Consider the following 22518-nt stretch of genomic DNA (forward strand, 5'->3'; position numbering starts at 1 on the left):
CTTAGGGCTGTTCCTTATCTTTGTGTTCTCTGGAAGAGTTTATGTAAGGTTATACTTTTCTTTTCCTTAAATGTTTGATTAGAATCTCATGAAGCCATCCGGAGTTTTCTTTTAAGGGAAGTTTTTAGATTATGGATACATTTTTAAAAATAGTTTCAGGCTATTCATATTTTTTATTTCTCCATGTCTGTGTTGATAAATTATATTTTTCATCTAAATCAGTCTAATCAAAACTGTAAATTAGAGGCATAAACTTGTTTACAATATCCACTGACAGTTTTTTTTCCCTGTCTGATGGCTATGTAGGGATGGCTTCTTTTTCATTCTTGACATTCTTGACATTCTTGCTTATTTGTGCTTCTCTCTTTTTTCTTGATTCCTCTTTCTGTGGGTTTATCAATTTTATTAGTCTTTACAAAGACCCAACTTGTGGCTTTGTTGATCTTCTTTATTACGTATGTTCTATTTCATTGATTTCTGCTCTTTCTCTGTTCTTTTCTTCCAGTCTCTTGGGCATAGTTTGCTGTTCCCTATTTATTCTTTAGTCCACTTTAATGACAGCCTGCCATACTACTCCACCGAAACTGATCGAGTTGGTGGCTTTCTTGTTTTCTGATCCAACGGACATTTATTTGGGCTCTTAGTATTCCAGCTCTCAAAAACATCTGCACAATTCCCACACAAATCATTCTCTTCTGAGCCTTCACAATCTCCTGTTTCCTGTCTTAGTGCCCTTTCCTCTTTTCCCTTTTCTGATTGATCTCTTTTCTACCAGACATACAAATATTGACATGGCTCAGGTTTGGTCTGTTCTCTCTGGACCCCAGGGTTTGCAAATTCAGATGCCTCCGAGCCCCAGACAGGACATGTTAATGAATGATGTAGAGCTGTTATACTTTGGATGCATAGGATTATTCTTAAATTTCAAGGAAATATGCTTCCTCCCTCTTTTCTTTAAACACAAGGCCTCTGTGGTCTGTCTCTTATTTTCCTAGTTTTGAGAGAGACGCGGATCCTGAAAAATACTTCTTTGTATTAGAAAATGGTGGTGTACAAAAACAGGGATAAGTGGAAAGTGACGGGCGGCTTCAGTGTTGAGGAGACGTTCTGTTGAAGCTGCTGTACAGTCCAAGCCGAGTGTTGCCAGATTGTTCATTTCTTTAAAGAGAAATGTGGAATAGGGATTTTTAAAAATGTGAACTCTACTAATTTTAAAATTCTGGCACATGGTTTTAAATAGGTAGAGACAAAAAACATTAAACTCATCTGCGTGTTAGCAGATGGGCCGTGGACCACTGACTTATGTCCTCTGATCTGCGCTACTTCTCTAAGTGATCGCATCCTTTTTTTTTTTTTTTGAGAACTGATTATTTTTACACTTTAAAAAAAACCCTATATTTTTTATTTTAGAGGGGAAGGGAGGTAGAAAGAGAGGGCGGGAAATGTTAGCGTGAGAGAGAAACATAGATTGGTTGCCTTCAGTACGCACTCTGGGGATGGAAGCTGCAACCCAGCCATGTGCCCTGACCAGGAATTAAACCAGCAACCTTTTGTTATTTTTAAAATTTTTTAATTGAAGTATAGTTGGCATGCTATTATATACCTTACAGTGACACCATGCAAAGTTATTACGATGTTATTGATTATATTCCCTGTGCTGTACACGCCATCTCTGTGGCTTATTTGTTTTATAACTGTAATTTTGTGCCTCTTATTCCCCTTCACCTTTTTCATCCATCCTCCCACCCCTTTTGCCACTGGCAATCATCAGGTTTTTGGTTTTGTTTTTGTTTTGCTTTTGTTTTTTAGTGCCAAGTGTTAATCTGCCCCACCCCCCAGGAGGGACTGCTCACATACACAGCACACACAGACCTTGGCATCAGGGGTGAGAACCAAACCCCTGGCCTCTGAGGGGAGGACAGGGCTCTCTCCCAGCCCTTGGCCCCATGGTGCGAGATGGAGGAGGAGGATGGCTTCTTTTTCCTGCCTTCACTGGGGACTGAGGGGACCCATGAGCAAATTCTACCCCTTCCACTTTGCAGCCAAGGAGAAGCCACCTTGGTGACATGTTTCATTCCAATTATTATATTAAGTGCAGAAGGGATTGCCCTCGTCCCAGCCATTACAAGGTAAGATGTAAGTGGTAAAGGAGAAGTATAGTTTGGATTAGGCCACGGGAAGGGGCAGGTGATACCATCAGAAGCATGTGTGGGTGGGAGGAGCAGTAGCCCTTGGCATAGCAGGAAGAGTAGGGGAGATGGACGGGGTTTACTGTTTGGCATTGATGATGTGCTCGCATTCAGGCTTGAGGGACGCACCACCCACCAGGAAGCCATCCACATGAGGCTGGCTTGCCAGCTCCTTGCAGGTTGCCCCAGTCAGAACCTTCATAAATGATGTGGGTGCTCTGAGCCACTGCATCAGAGACATTGGCCTTACGCCATCCCCAGAGCTTTTCCTGCACTTCCTGGGCCTGTTGGGTTGTTGCATTCTTGCCTGTACCAATGGCCCACACAGGCTCATAGGCCAGAGCAACCTTGCTCCAGTCCTTCATGTTATCTACGATGACCTTGGTTTGTTTGAAAACGACCTACTCAGTGATACCAGCTTCTCTCTCATCTAGCTTCTCTCCAATGCAGGTGATCACTCCAAGTCCCTTGGCTAGGGCATGCGCCACTTTTTGCCCAGTCAGCTCATCTGACTCCCCAAAGACATGCCTCCTCTCCGAGTGCCCCAGGACTACACTACCCATGTGGCTCCATAGTCTTTGATCATTACCTGGGCTGATTTCTCCAGTAAAGGTGCCATTAATCACTGTAGCAGTTCTGGGCAGCAACAGCAATCTTGGGATCTAGCTTCTGCCTGCCGAAGTCAATGTAGGTGGTGGGGAGTGCACAAACCACCTTGGTGTCGGCCAGCACCTCAGCCGTGTTCAGAGTGTAGATGAGTTCCCCCAGACTTGTCTTCCACCCATGCATCTCGCACTCCCCCCACCCCCATGAAAACAGAGGGTGCCGTGGTGCTGGAGCCTACACCCTGAAGGTCAGGATCACCTCATCAGTTTGTTCACTGTACCTCTGAGTCTGTTTTTGTTTTGTTGTTTGTTTAAACTCCATATGAAGTCAAATCATACAGTATTTGTCTTTGACGACCTCACTTAGCGTAATAATACTCTCTAGATCCATCCATACTGTCACAAATGGCAAGATGTCATTTTTTTTATTGCTGAGTCCAGTGTGTGTGTGTGTGTGTGTGTGTGTGTGTGTGTGTGTGTGTGATACACAGACACATCTGTCACATCTTTGAACATTCATCTATCAATGGACAACTTGCTCCATATCTTGGCAGTTGTAAATAATGCTGCAATAAGCATAGTGATGCATTTATCTTTTCAAATGAGTGTTTTTGTTTTCTTTGGATAAATACCCAGAAGTGGAATTGCTGGGTTGTCTGATAGTTCTATTTTTAATTTTTTGTAATCTCCAGCCTCTTATTAAATGTATCCCCCTGGCTACTTTACATTTCCCCTGGAATGTCTAATAGTCATCTCAAACTTAACACATTCCTAGCAGAACTTGATTTTTCTCCCAAGCCTATTATCCCTAGTCTTCTCCACCTTTAAGATTAAGATTAGGGAGACATCCTTACCCTAAAGGGTGTCCAGCAGAAGAGAGATGATTGAAAAGTCAAGACACAAACAGGCAGTTATATATATAATAGTATGTCATGTTAATTTAATAGCAAAATACAGGGTCTGCCACAAATAATGCCCCTTTTTATTTCCAAAGTCATAAGCATGTAATTCTGTAACATAACAGCATCACACTCAAGCACATCATATGACATTTTAGGTGAAATGTTCAAATTAAACTTTAAATTATTACGCCCATATTATTACCCTACCAACCACACTCCAGCAGATGTTAACTTCTGCCAGACTCTACACAGAAATTCAAAGAAATGTTTATGGAAATCAGGAAATGACACAGCATGCTACCAGATAGCAGTAGTGGTTTCCAGATCCCCCTGAGTTACCCATGATGATATACAACTGTGGATAAATCCCCTGTACAAAATAGGAATTCTGCCATGTTTTAGCAGTTACTATTTTGCCTTTCTTCTGGGGACGTGAGGATGGAGATGTTAAATATGCTTCTGGTCCATGACTCATGCCTGATTTTTTTCTGGAGTATCTGGCTATGGACTTCCTTGCTTAACAGGTACAAATAATTGGTGCAATAAATATTGAATGAAGCAAAGGTCATTTTCCCAAGAGCATTCTGCTGCAGGCCCAGGCTTCAGGCTTGCCCGAGGTCCACTTCCTTTCCTCACCATTAATGCTTCCCTTCCCATGTAGGAAGTACTTATTAACAGTGCTGTCTCTAAAATAGATTTTGCATTCATCCACTCTGTGTCTCTACTTCCTCCCTAGTCCAGGCCTCAAGTATCTCTCATCTGGATCTTTGCAATAGCCTCCTAACTGGCCTTCCTGCTTGGACTCTTGTGTCCATCCCTACAGTCCCTTCTCCATACCAAAGCCATCTTTTAAAAATGCAGATCAGATCATGTCAGTCCTCTGCTTAAAACCGTTCCATGACTTCCAGTAAAATCAAGATGTCTTAATTATTACACATTCTTAAGGACTTGTACGCTCTGGCCTCTCTCACATCTGAATTTTTCTCCTTCTAGTCTCTTCCCATCCTTCTCATTACTTTCCATCCTCATTGGGCCTTGATTCTGTTGCTTGAACAGGACAAGCTCATTCCTGTCTCAGAGCCCTGGTCTAAATTTAACTGATACATAAATGGCACAGACTAGGGATGCTCATTAGTTAACCTGTTCCAGCCCTCATGGTACCAGATCAGTCTTTACTCTCTGCTGCCATCGTGGGGTCATTGAAAGAATCACTGGCTTTAGCAGAAATCAGCTCTGGACTTGAAAGAATCCTGCATAGCACTGGCCCATGTGGTTCAGTTGGTTGGAGCATGGTCAGTTGGTTGGGACATCATCTCAAAGAGTTGTGTGTTCGATCCCTGGTCATATGGAAAGGCAACCAATTGATGCTTCTCTCTGACATCAGTGTATCTCTCCGTTCCTCTCTAAAAGCAATGAAAAAATGTCCTTGGGTGATGATATAAAAAAAGAAAGAATTATGCATAAAGGTTAGAGTAATTTCACAGGTATTCTTTATATAATTTGTCCTTTATAAGTTATATGCAAATCATATATTGTTTCAATGTATCACATATAAAAATAATAGAGAAAATAAAATATAAAAATTAAAATAGTACTACATAGCATATAACCACAAATCTGTTAAAAAAAAAAGTATTTTTAGATGCAAAGAGAACAAGTCTGGAAGAAAAAAATATCAGAATGTTAACAGTGGTGGTTATTTCTGGGTTGTAAAGTTTAGATATGTTTTTTATTTTTGTATAATTATGTTTTTTGCAATAAATATACAGTGCTTTCTTTATTTTAAATCTTCACCTGAGAATATGTTTATTGATTTTAGGGAGAGGAAAAGGGGGGAGGATCACTGATGTGAGAGAGAAACTTTGCCCAGTTGCCTCCCATACACACCCTGAACTCACAACCTAGGTATGTGCCCTGCCTGGGGATTGAACCTGCAGCCTTATGGTGTCCAGGACTACAGTCCAACCAATTGACCCACCCAGCCGGGGCTGCAGTGCATTATTGGAAAAAAAGAATCCCGAAGCTAAAATGGATTACCCACTGACCCTCAGGAAAGAATTTCTAAACCAGTGCTAAGTGAATCACTGAAACATGGATAAAAAGGTTAGGGATTTTGTCTATACTGACTGATGGCATAATTCATTTAAAATTTTTACTTTTGTATATATAGTAATGTAATGTCTGTAATACATTAGTACAGAACTACATATATAATTTATAAATACATGTGCATATATATTGTTTATGTCCCAAACATTTTTTATGAGTTGACCAATAAAAAAAATAGACTACTGAATTAAATAATGCTAATGAAGTTAAAAATACATCTTTTCCTATTAAGGGTTCCATTGTTTTCCATGAGTAGGAAGTGATATCAAGACAAAAGGATGTTAGAAAGCAAAAGGGGTAAATATGTGAGAAATCAAGATTGGCTATCTTGTTAATTAAGCCAAATGGACTCTGCTAGAGGCATTATCCTTTCAATTACACATTTGGCATAAATTGGGTACCTATTGCAATCATCATCATTTGGATTTCTAGGAGAAAACCTGAATTGTAATACACTGGATCTTAAGCACAGTCCAGAAACAACATTATAAAGACAACTTCCCTATCCGTCCCCCTATCTAGTTTTTTACTTAACGTGGTTTAGACAATGGAACCTCACTGAAAAGATGTGCAGGGATTCAGTGTTAGGAATTTGCAGTGCGTATTATGTCAAATTAGCAGGCTAAATATTAGAAGTGGAGATTGATAGCTTTTTATTAGAGCTGGTATTACAGAAGGAGGGAATTACCCAATAAAAAAGGCAATTTGGCCACATCCAGATGAATTATTAGAGAACAGGACCCATTAGTCAGTTTCTTGTAGGTCTTTTTGACCCTGGCTGAGCCCCAAGAAGTAGACATAGTAAAGATGAAACCGGCACGCTTTCCTTTGAGGATATGGAAATAGCCCTCATTGATAAAGCAGCGCCCGAGAAGGGAAATCCCAAGGCTTCTGTGAGTTAAACCGTGGTTTTACTTAGCACTGAAGTTGAGGGCAAAGGCCTTCCGGAATTTTGCTTTTAACAGCAGTTCTTTGAGATCCTGGTTGTTTCTTCTCTGTGATGTTGTTCACCTCAACAATAAAATATCCCTCCCTGGATTACTCGTAACATTTTGTTTGAACCACTCCTTCGGTATTTACCGTGCAATTTCTGAGGGCGTAAGCTTGTGTGTGTTGTGTTCTCCCTAAGAGGTTGTAATCCGTAAGGCAGGTTCCCTCTCCTGTGCAACTTCATACCCACCGTGGTGCCTGGTGCAGGGCTCTCCACTGTTAATGTTTTGGGCAGATGATTTGTTGTCGTGAGGGGCGATCCTGTACATGGCCCAGTACTTTGAGCAGCACTGTGGCCTCTAGGCACCGGTGCCCTCTCCCCCAGCAATTTCTCCAGACGTTGCCAAACGTCCTGGGTGTGTGTGTGTGTGCAAAGTCAATCTTAGTTGAGAAATACTGTTCTAGAGATTGGGAAGTTCAGGTTCTAGTCCTGACTTTGCCATTCTCTATCCATGTATAAGCGAACTGCCTGACCTATAGGCCTTAAACTTCTTTTTGGAAATGAGGATTGGGATTTATTGGGTACTTTATAGGGAACCTCTACTTAATGTCAATTTTGTATGTAGAAATTTCTGGGAATAACTTTCTTAGGTTTAACATTTTCTGTAACTTATCTATTACCTCAAGAAGATTAGAACTATACTCCTAAAACTAATACAGAATAATATTGTACATAAACTGTAATTGAAAACTAAAATCAGCCCTGGCCGGGTGGCCCAGTTGATTGGAGTGACGTCCCCTACACCAAGAGGTTTCAGTTTCGCTTTCCGGTCAAGGCACGTACCTAGGTTGTGGGTTCGATCCCTGGTCGGGGCGTGCAGGGGAGGCAGCCGATCCACAATTCTCTCTCCCATTGATGTTTCTCCCTCTCTCTGCCTTCCTTTCTCTCTAAAATCAGTGAACATATCCTCGGGTGAGGATTTATTTTTTTAAAAAAGGAAAAGAAAATTTAAGAAGATTAAAACTAGACTAGTTAATATACAAAGTTATTTTCATCTCTTAACATATAAGGATCCTAGCTTATGCTCAATATATACGTGTTTTTCTTTTATGACCAACATTTGTGACCATAAATGCTGAGAAAGTATTTTGTGCTACCAGGACTTATTATAACGACAGGTACCACTTATTTATACTAGCATTGTCTTTCCTGCCCCTTTTTAAAAGTAAGATTTTGTGGTAAGGTAAATGAGTCCGGTCGCTAGCATGTACGCTGGAGAGTCCGGATAGTGCGAAGAGTGTGCTTGTTGTTCGGCCCTCTGCTCCTGAGCCTTTTTCTTCTTCTTGTTAGCCTTTTAACACCAGTATGTTTCTTCTTCTATTTCGTGAATCCTCACCTGAGGATATGTCCACTGATTTTTTTTTAGAGAAAGGGGAAGGGAGAAAGAGACACAACCGAGCCACCTGCCAGGGCCACAACCAGCGTGTTTCACATGGCTCTGCCAGTGCAGGTCCTAGTCTCCTCTGTGTCAGCGGGTCACTATTTACGGGCCGCTCATGTTTCCGGCTCTGGAGTTTGGGCCCTCAGTGACCTTCGTTGCAATTGCTGCTTCACAGAGTCCGTCGCGTTTCTTAGTCTCTGCTGGCCCTTAGATTTGAACCGAAATCCAGTCAGCTTTGAGCAGCTAGGGATGTACCTCTCGGACTTTTTTTTTGCCACAGTGTCACGTTTGACTTGGTACTGTGCTAGGATGTGAACTGTGGCCCTGTTTTTCCCTCTGTTGCAGGTGAATTTGGAAGGCAAAGCCAGTCCTCTGTCACTCCTTCAAATGGCCTCCCCAAGTGGCTTCTGTGTCTTGGTTCGCTTGCCCAAGCTGATGTGTGGCGGAAGAACACTACCAAAAACATTATTGAGTATTTTGGCAGATGGCACTATTTTAAAAGTCGGAGTAGGATGTTCAGAAGATGCCAGCAAGCTTCTGCAGGATTACGGCCTTGTCGTTAAAGGGTGCCTGGACCTCCGATACCTAGCCATGAGGCAGAGGTATGGTTTGCACGAATACGAATGCTCTGCGATTCTTGCAGCTGTGGGGCAGCTACTGTAGCAAGATTTATAGATTAATGAAAGTTGATAATGAAGCACCTACAATTCACTACAATTCACTCAGAAGCCTAGAAGCTTCTGAGATACCTATTGAATTTGTGAGGAAATATTCCAGCTTCTGAGAAAACTTTAGTTAACTGGAATTGGTCTTTTATTTTTATTTATAAAAGTATTCTTTTTTTTAATCCTCACCTGAGGATATGTTTATTGATTTTAGAGCGAGAGGAAGGGAAAAGGAGAGAGAGAAACATTGATGTGAAAAAGAAGAAACGTCCATCAGTTGCCTCTCATATGTACCGTGACCAGGGATTGAACCCACAACCTAGGTATGTGCCCTGACCAGGGATTGAACCTGCAGCCTTTTGATGTATAGGACGATGCTCCAACTAACTGAGCCACCCAGCCAGGGCTAAAAGTGGTCTTTGTAAATGAAACATTTAATATACTCTCTCTATAAGCTACAGTTTATAAACTAAATGGCCTACTGGCTAAATGAGGGCCACAGATTATTTTTGTTTTCTCCATATGGTATTTCGGAAAATTCAGTTTAGATGCGGAAGATTTAATGTAAAATATCTGTATTTCTGGCTTCTCTTGAAAAATGTGATGGTTTGAGTATACTAGGTCAGTAGTTCTAGAGGCGACAGTTGGCTGGGTAGCCCTGTCCCCTTTAGATGAGCGTGCTCTATTCAACTTGCCCAAGTCCCCACTTTTCCCATTGTAACCGAGAGGTATCCTGAAGCATTCGCGTTTGGAAACCCTGCATTGGGCCAAAATGATGGTAGCTTTAATCCTTTACTGGGAGGAAGAAGGATTTTTCTTTGCCCTGGAATTCTATTTCTATGCTAATTCTATTCTAAATTTTTTTAAGGAGTTGCAATTACCTTTTCTTGTATATATACAGGTCCTCATTTTAATTATGCGGACTGAAACAGTCACACTCCCTGCCTTAGGTGACACTGATACTAAAAGTTCGGAGGATTTGTGGCCCTGGACAGGTAGCTCAGTTGGTTAGAGCATCATCCTGATACACCAAGGTTGTAGGTTTGATCCTTGGTCAGGGTACATACAGGAATCAACCAATGAGTGCATAAATAAGTAGAACAATAAGTTGATGTCTCTCTCTCACTTTCTCTCTCAAATCAATAAACAAAAAAAAAGTTTGGTCCTGGCAGGATGGCTCAGTTGGTTGGAGCACTGTTCCATATACCACAAGGTTGTGGGTTTAGTTCCTGCTCGGGGCACACACCCAGGTTGTGGGTTTGGGCCCTGATCAGGGTGCATACGGGCAGCGACCGAGAGATGTTTCTCTCTCGTGTGAATGTGTTTCTCTCTCTCTCTTTCTTTCTTTCCTCCCTCACCCCCTTCTCCTCTCTCTAAAAGCACATCCTCGAGTGAGGGTTAAAACCAAAAAGTTTGGAGGATTGATAAATTAAAAGAGGGCCTGATTAAAATCAATGCTGGTTATAAACTTTTAGTATAAAATGAAATTTTATTTTAGCTTTGTAGTTTGGCTTATGTAAATAAAATTCTCATAAATAAGTATCAATTTTTTTTCAAGAAGTACACTCAAATATTTACCATAAAAAGTTGTGAGCTCTGTAAAAATATTTGGAATGTCACAGCAGAAGCCGCCTGCCATCGGGCCCTCCTCCCCTTGGCACCGCCTCCCTGGAGGTGCCCACGGTTGCCTGGAGACGGTGTGTGCAGTGGCTGAGAGCTGACTCTGGAGCAGAGTGTGTGGGTCGTAGCCCAGCGCTGCCACTCACCAGCTGTGTGACCTTTGGCAAGTTTCCGAACCTCACTATTCCTCTGTTCCCTCATCTGTGGAGTAGAGGTAATAATGTTCCCACCTCAGAGGACTGGTGTGAGGATTAAATGAGATAAACTACGTAAAGAACTTAGAAGTAGTTTTTGAAATATAGAGAATGCTGTGTAAATTTTAACTGTTACCATCACCGTCACCCCTAGTTTTTGTAGGATCATTGTATGATTGGTTTGTTTTTCCAGGGCTCTTTCTATGCAATTACAGTCCTCTCTGTGGATACATAGAAATTAGGGCTGCTCTGCATTCTGTTTGGCTACATGCAGAATGGCCAAGTGTCAGAGTAAGAATTTGGCCAAAGCTGAATATTACCCTGAACTTTTCTAGAAATAAAAATGAAGCACTCATCAGACCTTTCAGTGTTCATGAATTTCATTAAAATTTAAAAGTTATTGTATTATCGATCACTCTAGTAGTAAAAAAATAAAAATTTTTGATAAAAAACTGTGAAATTCTAGCCCTGGCTGGTGCGGCTCAGTGGATTGAGTGCCAGCCTGTGAACCTAAAGGTCACTGGTTTGGTTCCCAATCAGGGCACATGCCTGGGTTGTGGGCTGGGTCCCCGGTTGGAGGCGTGTGTTAAAAAAGAAAAAGTGACATTCTAGTGTAAGAATTATACTTAGCACTATTAGCTATATGTCATTCCTGATGTTTGCCATAAGTAGTTGTTACTTTTAGTTGACTTCAGGGAGAAGCACATTTTTTTGAGGGGGGTAATGCTGTCTTTTTTTCTTCATACTTTTTACATTTTTCTTGTATGTTACCTGAAGATAATTTATTATAGAGACTGTAGTATATGATTTTGGAATCTTTCCTAGTGAAACTTTGAAGTGGCAAAGGTGGCATCTTTTGTTTCATTTGTCACCAAGAAATGTGAAACCTTCCCAAATATGACACTTCATTTATTTATTTTTAGAGAGAGGGTAAGGGAGGGAAAAAGAGAGGGGGAGAAACGTCGATGTGTGAGAGAGACTGATTGTCTCTCACATGCATTCTAAGCGGGGACCGGGCCTACAACCCCAGCATGTGCCCCAAGCAGGTACTGGACCAGCGATCTTTTGCTTTGTGGGACAATGCTCAAGCACTGAGTCATGCTGGTCAGGGCCCAAATATGACGTTTTAAAAAGACTAATGAAGGTCACCAGTTCGATTCCCAGTCAGGGCACAAGCCTGGGTTGTGGGCCAGGTCCCCAGTAGGGGGGGTGAGAGAGTCAACCACACATTGATATTTCTCTCCCTCTCTCCCTCTCTTCCCCTCTCTAAAAATAAATAAATAAAATCTTTAAAAAAGAAATTAAACAAAAGACTAATGATTTAAATAGAATTAAATGTCTAAAAATTAAGTACCGTTATTCAGTGAGGGTAATGATTACATTTGTACTTGCTGTCATGAAAAGAAGTCTCTGATACATTGAGTGATAGAGCAAGTTGCAGAATAAGAGACAAAACAAATATCGTAACACTATAACTACCCCTCCACCTAGCTATCTCTTCACTTACTGTGCATAGAGAAGTCTGGCGGGAGCCACACACCCTGTTAAGAGTCATATTCCTGAGGAGTGGGAGTGTAGGGCTGAGGGTTTTCACCATTCCCCCGTTATACTGCTCTGTTGTCTGAATTTTTAATAGTAAGCGTTTATTACTTTTCTAATTTCTCATAAATAAAAGAAAGTTTTATGTCCCTCCCAAATCCTTAAATTCTATTAATTGAACCAAGACCTTATGTATTTTACTTAAGTGTGTCTGGACCTCTTTTTACTTTCTAGGCAGTACTTCTCTTGGGGGTGATGAAATCCATCAATTTATTGCCTGTATTTGTAAGGAAAAACTTCCTGTTCCTCATTTTAATGATTTCAGTTCCTACAGTACTTGAGGGAATCCTGCATGTTTTAACACTGACGTGAACCTCCACCTCCAAGCTTCCTGGTCTAAAACTTCTAGTCTCTTGGAAACCAGAAGTCAGGCTCCACTTTTGTGGGCAGACATGTTCTTAATTTCACAGTTACCTCTTGCTTGGAATCTCCAATCCTGGAACAAATAATAATAATAATAATAATAATAATAATTATTATTATTATTTTACCACCCTGCAGCTATGTTAATCAGAAAGTGTTTGAAGAGCAGAAAGGTTACTCAGTTTTATTGTATTTTCACCCCTTTAATGAAAATAGCCTTATCTTTTTTTCAAATTTGAAAAGTAATACACAAATAGTAGCCAACTCAAAAAAATATGAAGAGGATATATAATCATCCCAAATCCCACAACCAGAGATGATATCACTAACAGTTGATTAGTTTCTTTCTAATTATCTCTTTGTTTTTCCTTTCTCTGTGATCACACACCTGAAATCACATACAAATATGTATTATGTCGTATGTGTATTAACATAAAGGGACCACAGTGTATGTTTTCCTTCACATTCTCTTTTTACTTAGCTAATATTCATGGACATCTTCTCACATCAATATAGATAGGTCCACATCCTTATTTTTAATAGCTGCATGGAATTTAATTGCATGGATATTTAACCAGTCTTCTACTGATGGACATTTAGCTTGCTCCCAATTCTTTGCTGCTTTAAATAGTGCTGTAATGGAGACTATTTTATGTACATTTGTCCTTAGGCTGAATTTCTAAAACTAGAATTGTTGAATCAGAATTTTCTTTTTTTAGTTTTTATCCTCACCCAAGGACATATTTATTGATTTTAGAGAGAGGAGGAGGTAGGAAGAGAGAGAGGGAGAGAAATATTGATCAGTCTCCTCTCACACATACTCTGACTGGGGACTGAACCTGCAACCTAGGCATGTGCCCTGCCCAGGAATCAAACCTGTGACCTTTCAGTCTATGGGATGATGCCCCAAACAACCGAGCCACATGGGCCAGGACTTTTCTTTCTGTCCTTTTTTTTTTTTTAATTGATTGATTTTAGTGAGAAAGAGGAAGGGAGAGAGACAGACAGACATCTATTTGTTGTTCCACTTTTTTATTCATTCATTGCTTTTTGTATTGCCCTGACTGGAGATGGAGCCCACAACCTTGACCTATTGGTATGACACTGTAACCAACTGAGCTGCCTGGCTAGTAATCAGAATTTTCATGTTCAATATTTTCATTGCTATTTGTTGTTAAGCTGTTTTTTATAAAGGTTATAAAAGTGTAAAATTTACAAATTTTATATTAGACTGTATGATTCTTCATGTTCTACCAATAGTAAATATAGTTATTTTAAATAAATCTTTGCAATCTAATAAATTTTTTAAATTGTGTATTATTTTAATTTTGTCTTATGTGAGGACTGAGATTGAATATCTATCATCTGTTTATTGGCCATTTATTTATATGTTTTTTTATTTGCCTGTTCTTGTCCTTTGCCCATTTTTGAGACATGATTTTATTTATGTTTTGTAGAAACAATTTGCTCTGTAATGGGCTCAGCCTGAAATCGCTCGCTGAGACTGTTTTGAACTTTCCCCTTGACAAGTCCCTTGTACTTCGTTGCAGCAACTGGGACGCCGAGGATCTTACGGAGGACCAGGTACTTCTTACCAGAGTGGCTGAAGGGGGGAAGAGTCACTGCTTGTGAACTATAATTGTTTCTAAAATTCTAATCCTCAGATAAGATACAAGTATTGGGTAGAAATGCTTTCAAATAGATGCCTTGTCTGATGATACCCAAGATAATAATGCTTAATGAAATTTTAGAAAATGCAGAAAACATTGGGTTGGCCAAAAAGTCCATATGGTTTTTTTCATAAAATAAAACATGCATTTTTCACTTTCACCAATAAGTATTGATTTGGATATTTTGAGTATGTCGGCTATCTCCCACATGGTAGAATGTTGATTGTTTTCAATTAATATCTCAATTTGATGGTTATCAACTTAAAGTGGTCTACCCGACCATGGAGCATTGTCCAGTGAGAAGTCTCCAGCACGAAACTTCGCAAACCCCTTTTGACACATGTGATCAGTCACGGCACCTTCTCCATACCCTGCACAGATCTTTTTTTGCGTTTCAGTTGTATTTTTACCTTTCTTAAAATAATAAAACATAATACACCAAAAATGTTGCATATTATCTTCCATCTTCAATAATAAAATGGCTATACAAAAATTCACTAATTTTGATGTTTTTTTTTAAATGCATGCTGATATGACAGCTGTCACAATACAATCTAACAAAATTGTTTCGAATGAAGTTAGAGACAACTAAGCACAACTAGAGACATCTTACAGAAAAAAGCCAAGCAAAGTTTTGGCCAACTCAATCATATTTGAATTTGACATTAAAAAGAATGGATTGACAGTACAGCACATGGCCAGGGCTTTTGGACTAGTGGGTTTTATTATCTCACTAGTAACTAGAGATTACAGTCAAATGGCAGTAACGAGAAGTCTTTTCGCACAGGCTACTCGGTTTCTCCAGAGATGAGTCTTCTAGTTTCTGCCCAGTGTGTACGCCCACAGCTTATATTCCGGTAGCTGAGTGGGGGAGGGGTGCTGCTAGTCTCACCATTCAGAATGTAGACGTCCTCGCAGTCCCCTCTTCCAGGTGACACTGTGCCTCCAGCATCCGCCATGCCTTGTATTACTAGGTCTAGGTCCTCTGTGATTTAGCCATTATATGACTTGAACTTATCAACCCAGATTCTGCACATTGATTAAAACAAAGCGGAAAGATAAGTTTATTATAAGGGTTTCAACCTGCAAGGTAGGAAATTCCAGGCTACAGGAGCAATGAATTCCGAGTAGCTCACGGGTTTTTATTGGTTCGATGCGGAAGTTACTCAGCTTTTTCAGCTGATTAGTTGCCCAGTGGTCTTCTTCCTAATTTGGATGAGGGTAGCTGAGAGAGGAACAAGGAACTCCAAAGATGGTATGAACAGACTTGGTGTTTGGGGGATCAGCTGGTGTCCTCTGCTGATTTCTGAGGAGAGCTATAAATTCCTGTAATTTATGTGAGGTGAAGTTTTGTTTTCTGTAATGTGCCTGCCTTGGCCAGCCCATTTTGTTCCTGACATAAGTGACTCCATTTTAGTTTTGGTTCTACAAACTCTTTACTCTTCTGGGTTAGAGAAGGAGTAATTGGCCCTGTGGTGTGGAGAGGCCTGGCATTGGTGTTCTCTATGGAGACTTTCACCTCATCCTCCTGTTTTCACCCCTCTATGTCCTTGCTTTCACGGACACCCGCCGCCTCCTATTCCTCATGCTTTGCCCTTCTTTGTGGTTCAAATTAATTTTATTTTTAATTCTTGGCTTACTACCTCTTATAGGCTTAAGTTTTCAGCCTTCTCTTGGTTGCCAAGTCAGCTACCACTTGTTTATTCTTCCCAAATGTTGGTAATGGAAATACTTGGCAATAGTTCAATAGTGAGTATCTTAAGGTTAATATCATCCTGTGAGGGAGTTCTGGAATCAAATTATGTGAATTTGTTTTCTGCAGCCATTTCTGATTTGCCGTGACCCTAAGTTACTTCTTTGTGCCTTGGTTTGTTTATTCATTCCTTCTTTACTTCCTTCCTCTTAATAGTTTTACTGAAATATAATTCCCATACAATCAAATTCACCCATTTAAGGTGTACAAGTCAATGGGTCTTAGTATATTTCCAGAGTTGTGTAACCATTATCGAAATTGAATTTTAGCACGTTCCCATCTCCCCCAAAAGAAACACCATACCCGTGAGCAGTCACTTCCCATCCCCGCCCGCCCCCGCCACACCTGGGTTTGGTGGAGTCTTTTGAAGCATGAAAGTTTTTAATTTTGATGAGGTCCAGTTATTTATTTTTTTAAATCGTGTATGCTTTTGGTATATCTAAGAAGTAATTGCCTGATCCAAGGTCATGAACATTTACTCCTATGTTTTCTTCTAAAAGTCCTATGTTTTAGCTCTTATACTCAGGTTTATGATCCATTTTGAGTTCATTTTTGTGTGTGATGTGAGGTAGGGGTCCAGCTTCATCCTTTCACATGTGGATATCCAGTTGTTTGGTACCATTTGTTGCAAGTGCCTGTTTAGGGCTTTTTTTCCACTTGAAAATAATTTGTTAGAAAGCACCTGGAACTTTTCACATTCAAGCACACGCTTTTCCTAGGGGAGACAGCTTGCTGATAGATGTGTGAACTGTTGTTGGGTCTAGGTGAAAAATTTTATCTAAGCTTGCTTTATTCTAGAAGCATTAAAAAAAATCCTTACTAATAATACCGTTTGCCAGGCTTGGCTATTAAGGCTATTAAAGGAGTCACGCCCTGTGGATTGAGTGCCGACCTGCAAACCAAAAGGTTGCAAGTGGGATTCCCAGTTGGGGCGCATGCCTGGGATATGGGTCAGGTCCACGGGTGGGGGCATGCGAGAGGGAACCAATGGATGTATCTCCTGCACATCGATGCTTCTCTCCCTCTCTCCCTCCCTTCCCCTCTCTCTAAAATAAATAAAATCTTAAAAAAAAAGAAATCTTAAAGTCTTTATAGCCTTTGTTGAGATAAGCTATTAATTATATACAGCTTTGACTACTTTTCTTTATGACCAGTTTTCTTGCGACCTGTTGCTTGGGAGAATGACTTATCACTATTAAATAAATTCCAGAAAAGGGCCTTGTGATTTGTATTTGGGGCCTATATTTGAAGCCTTTTGTTTTCCTTGTTTTCAACATCTTACTAATCGGTATGGCAGTGAACTTCACTATAGTCACAGAGACCTCTTAATGAATGTTGGTCTCAGCTGTTCTAAATGATCATCATCCCCAAAGTGAAGTTCACATACTATTTGTCAGATGTGTAATAACTACCCTATCCCAGGCTTGGGAAAAAATCTGTCCAGCAGGTTCGGTAGCAGATAGAAACTTCACTGATCTATATAGATTAGGATTTTCGAACATTTAAAGTAAGTCATTATTGCCCTGGCCAGTGTGGCTCAATTGGTTGGGAGTGTCATCCCATAATGAAAAGGTTGTGGGTTAGATTCCTGGTCAGGGCACACACCTAGGTTGTGGGTTCGATTCCTAGTCCAGGCACCTACAGGAGATAACCAATCGATGCTTCTGTCTTGCATCGATGTTTCTCTCTTTCCCTTCCTCTCTTTCTAAAAGCAATGAAAAAAATGTCCTCAGTTGAGGAAAAAGTAAGTCATCATTTTAACTACTTTAGTTAGAACATAGGGAGCGTGAGGATTCATTACACTATTCCATTTGCTTTTGTATAGTTTGAAATTTTTCATAAAAAAAGTTTTTAAGAATTACACTGTGCCTCGATTATTGTACATCTTGAATTAGGCCTAAAAGTTACTTGTATCTTTATGATGACTTTAAAGTTGCTTTCTCTGGTTTGCCTTCCAGATTCCACTGATCTCTGACTTTTTTCTTCAGGTAATTTATGCTGCCAGGGATGCCCAGATCTCAGTGGCTCTCTTTCTCCATCTTCTTGGATACCCTTTCTCTAGGAATTCAACTCTAGAAGAAAGCAATGACCTCACTGGCTGGAGAAAGGTCTTGGAGAAATGCCAGGATGTGGTAGACATCCCATTCCGAAGCAAAGGAATTAGCAGATTGGGAGAAGAGGTTAATGGGGAAGCAACGGAATCTCAGCAGAAGTCAAGAAATAAGAAGTCTAAGACCGATGTAACAGTGCCAGGCAACCACCAAGGGAGAGACCCCAGAAAACATAAAAGGAAGCCCCTGGGGGTGGGCTATTCTGCCAGGTAACTGACTTCTTCCCTGTCTAGTAAAGAGTCAGAGGCCTAACCTCCAGCAAAAGGCATGTGATGTCTCACCTTGGGTCTGGGAGAAGGCTTGTGGGTAAGAAAGCAAAGGTTCTCCATGGGTTAATATTCTTCCTTTCCTTCAAGGACATTTCAACCTATCCTTTGATTAATTTGTGTATTTTTCTCCTCCTTTTACTTCTTCATTGTTGAGCAGTTGGAGTGGAAATGAGGAGAGCTTAACCTAGCTTCGTCACTGACCCCAATTTGACCTTAAGGTCAAATTTGACTTTCTCCATGAGGGTATAATTATTATTCCTGCTTGCTTCAGAATAGCTGTGAAAATGAGTAACATGAAGTGCCTCATACTTTTCAGGAGAAACGCATCTTTTGACTTCTTGTTCATTTGGTATTTTACTATTTAGAATGGTATCCGGCTGCAAGTCAGTGTTACTGTCTAGCCAAGGAGAATTTATGCCTCTGTGGCAGAAAGATGGCTAATCAGTACATCGGAGTGGAAATTTGGTCCCTTAGCAAAGTGCCTTTAGGAATTGGATGATCACATTGGAACAAATACTGTGTTTGAGCCAGAAATAAACCCACGTGGCCCTCATCACTTTAGCCTGATATTCTTTGATTTTAATTTATTTTGTTTAATCCAATGATTGATTACTCGTTAGGGCAGTTTTCTTGGTGCTCTGCTCCTGTTTGTTTTCATAATAGAACCCACTCCCTAATGTCCCAATCCGCACATACAAAAGCTAGAAGTATAAACTATTAATTTTTAATTCTGCTTCCTAACCCAATGCAGATGGAGGAATTAACATGGCTTCTTTCCCCATTTTTTGGTTTTTTGGTTTTGGTTTTGTTTTTTTCCCATAAATGTAGTGTTTGTCCCCAGTGTTGAGAATAGCTTGGGTCACTCAGAAGAGAACGTGGTAAGGCAACTGATGCCTTCACCAATAGTTAGCTTTCAGTTGTATTTATTTATTTATTTTTAGAGAGAGGGGAAGGGAGGGGGATAGGGAGAGAAACATCCATGGTTGCCACTCATGTGCCCCACGCCACAGACCTGGCCCACATCCCAGGCATGTGCCCTGACTGGGAATTGAACCAGTGACCCTTTGGCTTACAGGCTGGCACTCAATCCACTGAGCCACACCAGCCAGGGCAGCTTTCCGTTTTAGATTTCTCTCTCTCCTCCCTGCAGAAAGTCACCACTCTATGATAACTGCTTTCTCCATGCTCCTGATGGACAGCCCCTGTGCACTTGTGATCGAAGAAAAGCTCAGTGGTACCTGGACAAAGGCATCGGAGGTTTGAGACTCACCTGTCATGTTTTACCTATAAATGAGGTTCACGAGGGCACTGGCAGGAGTGCAGGGAGAGACCTTGAGTCACATGGGACAGAGAGACCTCTGTCATAAGGCAGAGAGACCCCGACTCACATGGGACAGCACTATTCAAAACCCCCAAACAGTGATGTCTGCCAGGACACAGACGAGAACAATTAAGGTCATTTTCCTTCTCTGGGGGAAAGATGGGCAGTCAGACACTAACTGAAGCTTCTTTTCTCTAAGAGCTGGTGAGTGAAGAGCCTTTTGTGGTCAAGCTACAGTTTGAGCCTGCAGGAAGACCTGAATCCCCCGGAGACTACTACCTGATGGTTAAGGAGAACCTGTGTGTAGTGTGTGGCAAGAAAGACTCCTACATTCGGTGAGTGGGGCTGCCTACCCCGATTGTCTGCCTCCGGGGGAAATTGCCTTTGGGCCACCTGCAGAGCCCTCGGGCCTTGTGGGAGTCCGCCCACATTGGCAGGGAGACTTGTCCCTAGGGCACATCCCAGTTTTTCCCCAAGAGTTTTGACACTGGGCCTGGCCTTGCCCTGGTGGCCCCTACCCTTCTGAGCCCAGTTCTTAGTTTCTGGAATGCAATACTTCTCAGTGACAATTCTCCATATGAGAGTGGTTCCCTGTGGCTCACGGAGGAATGGAGACCAGTGTCTTTACAAGCTGCCTTTCTCTCCACATCATTATAACCCTCCCTTGAGGGGCTCACAGGCCTTTGATTTTGGTAGTGTTCCAAAGTATCCAGATGACCTGAGGCATACTCTGGGATAGTCTGGGAAGACTGTTCTGTGCCAGGGTGCCCCGCAGTGAAGGTGCAGCTGCCTGTCGAGCCCCGGTGCCCAGACACTTAGCTCCCCCCTTGGCTCCTGTGGAGTGAGTCACTTCCTTCCTTTCTCCCCGGGCAAAGTGAGACAAGCAGTTGTGGCTGCCAAGAGTTGTTTCTTTCTTTCTTTAAAAAAAGATTTTATATATTTATTTTTAGAGAGACGGGAAAGGAGGGAAGAGGAGAGGGAGAACCATATCAATGTGTGAGAGAAAAATCGATTTATTGCTTCTCACATGTGTCCCAACCAGAGACCGGCCCCACAACCCTGGCGTGTGCCCTGACTAGGAATCGAAACGGTGACCTTTTGCTTTGCAGTACTACACCCAACCCACCGAGCCACACCGGTCAGAGCGAGAGTTCTTCTTGAGAGCTTAGTTCTTCTTGGAAAATAGTGATGGACTTTGGTGAACCAGGGAAATAATCTTAGAGTAAGGGATTCTTCAAGTGAAGGAAATAGACTTTCTCAGGTCACCAGGCTTCCAGAATTTCAGGAGTAGAGGTTACACGCTACATGGTTTGAGAGAGTTGTCTTCCAGATGTTAAAGGCCATTGGAATTTCTTTTCATTTATCTGATACTTTTCCTTCTGGAAGTACTGAAACCTGATAGCTGGTAGTCTGTTCTCACTTCAAGAAGACAAGACCCGAAGGCACAGGTAGGTGGGTGGGCCTAGATAGAATAGGTATTATTGTCCTCCTGTCAGCTCTGTTGGCTTGTGGTGCCCCAGGCTTCACAGGCATGTTTAGGTCCAGACCAGAATCCCAGTAGCCCCTGTGCTAGCTGCAGGTGTGTTCTGTGCCGCGTGCTAACGAGCACTGCCTTCTGGGTGGGCCTGCTCAGGAAGAACGTGATTCCACACGAGTACCGGAAGCACTTCCCCATTGAGATGAAGGACCACAACTCCCACGACGTGCTGCTGCTCTGCACCTCCTGCCATGCCATCTCCAACTACTATGACAACCACTTGAAGCAGCAGCTGGCCAAGGAGTTCCAGGCCCCCATTGGCTCTGAGGAGGGCTTGCGCCTGCTGGAGGACCCGGAGCGCCGGCAGATGCGTTCTGGGGCCAGGGCCCTGCTCAACGCCGAGAGCCTGCCTGCTCGTCGGAAGGAGGAGCTGCTGCAGGCTTTCAGAGAGTTTTATAACACAGACACGGTCACAGACGAGATGCTTCAGGAGGCTGCTTGCCTGGAGACCAGGTACAGTCGGCAGTTCTGGTCAGAGAAGGGAGTGAGGAATAATCCAGTGACGTTAACCCTGACTGCTTAGTGGGGACACTTGCCAGGGAGGGGGCATTAGTTGTTGAGGTGCAGTGCAGAACCCCTCAGTAAGCATCCGATGACTTCAGATACCACGGGGGTGGGATAGAACAAGCTGTTTGGGAATTTCCTTTCTGTAGGAGACTTTCCTTCTATCCTTGACCCATTAAGGCCATATACTTATGTCCATTTTCATTATTAGCAGAAGAGTTCAAATGCAAGAGCGTTGTGCTTTATATACTCAATGCAGAAGTAAATCCTCAAGTCAGCACATAAAATGAAAGTAATAGTCAAAACATAACCTCAAATCACTGAAGTTGCCCGAGAAATACAGTGTATGTGGTTTTGTGCCTCACCTATCCCGGTCTGTGGGCACTGTGACCAGTGCATTTATGTGTCCTATCTCACCTGCACTCCAGGGTGCACACCCACTGCATGGAATGTTGGCCAGAAGTACCATTACTATTTAAATTACTTTTCTCCTTTTTCCTTCCTTCCTTGCTTTCTCAGACCTCCTTCCCCAGGAGTGCAGAGCTGAGTTCATGGGACTTCATTCAGTGCGCCTGCATGAGCAGTGTGTGGTCCTGAGAACTGAGTGGGTCCATGGCTCAGACGGTGAAGACTCCGGGCCACTGGCTGGAGTTTTGCTTCCCAGCCCTCCCTTTTTTCAGCAGTCCTGGGGCTTGAAATAGCTGAGCCCACAAATTCGCAAAACCCCAATAGCGG

The 22518-nt window shown here is 41.8% G+C and overlaps 1 protein-coding gene and 1 pseudogene across 3 annotated transcripts in view; one reads left to right on the forward strand and one right to left on the reverse strand.

Moving 5' to 3' along the window:
* The window catches only part of EXD2 (exonuclease 3'-5' domain containing 2), a 41863-nt gene that overhangs the window by 16536 nt on the left and 2809 nt on the right, over positions 1-22518 (forward strand). For all 3 annotated transcript variants that reach the window (XM_024567927.3, XM_024567928.3, XM_045201815.2), the window contains 6 exons: positions 8523-8779; positions 14076-14202; positions 18030-18361; positions 19572-19678; positions 19942-20077; positions 21376-21732. In XM_024567927.3, the coding sequence (XP_024423695.2) occupies positions 8523-8779; positions 14076-14202; positions 18030-18361; positions 19572-19678; positions 19942-20077; positions 21376-21732 (1316 nt within the window). The remainder of the gene's footprint in view (positions 1-8522; positions 8780-14075; positions 14203-18029; positions 18362-19571; positions 19679-19941; positions 20078-21375; positions 21733-22518) is intronic.
* Positions 2269-2775, reverse strand: LOC128781346 (triosephosphate isomerase pseudogene; annotated as a pseudogene).

This window comes from Desmodus rotundus, chromosome 7, assembly GCF_022682495.2.
Source record: "Desmodus rotundus isolate HL8 chromosome 7, HLdesRot8A.1, whole genome shotgun sequence".
NCBI lineage: Eukaryota > Metazoa > Chordata > Mammalia > Chiroptera > Phyllostomidae > Desmodus > Desmodus rotundus.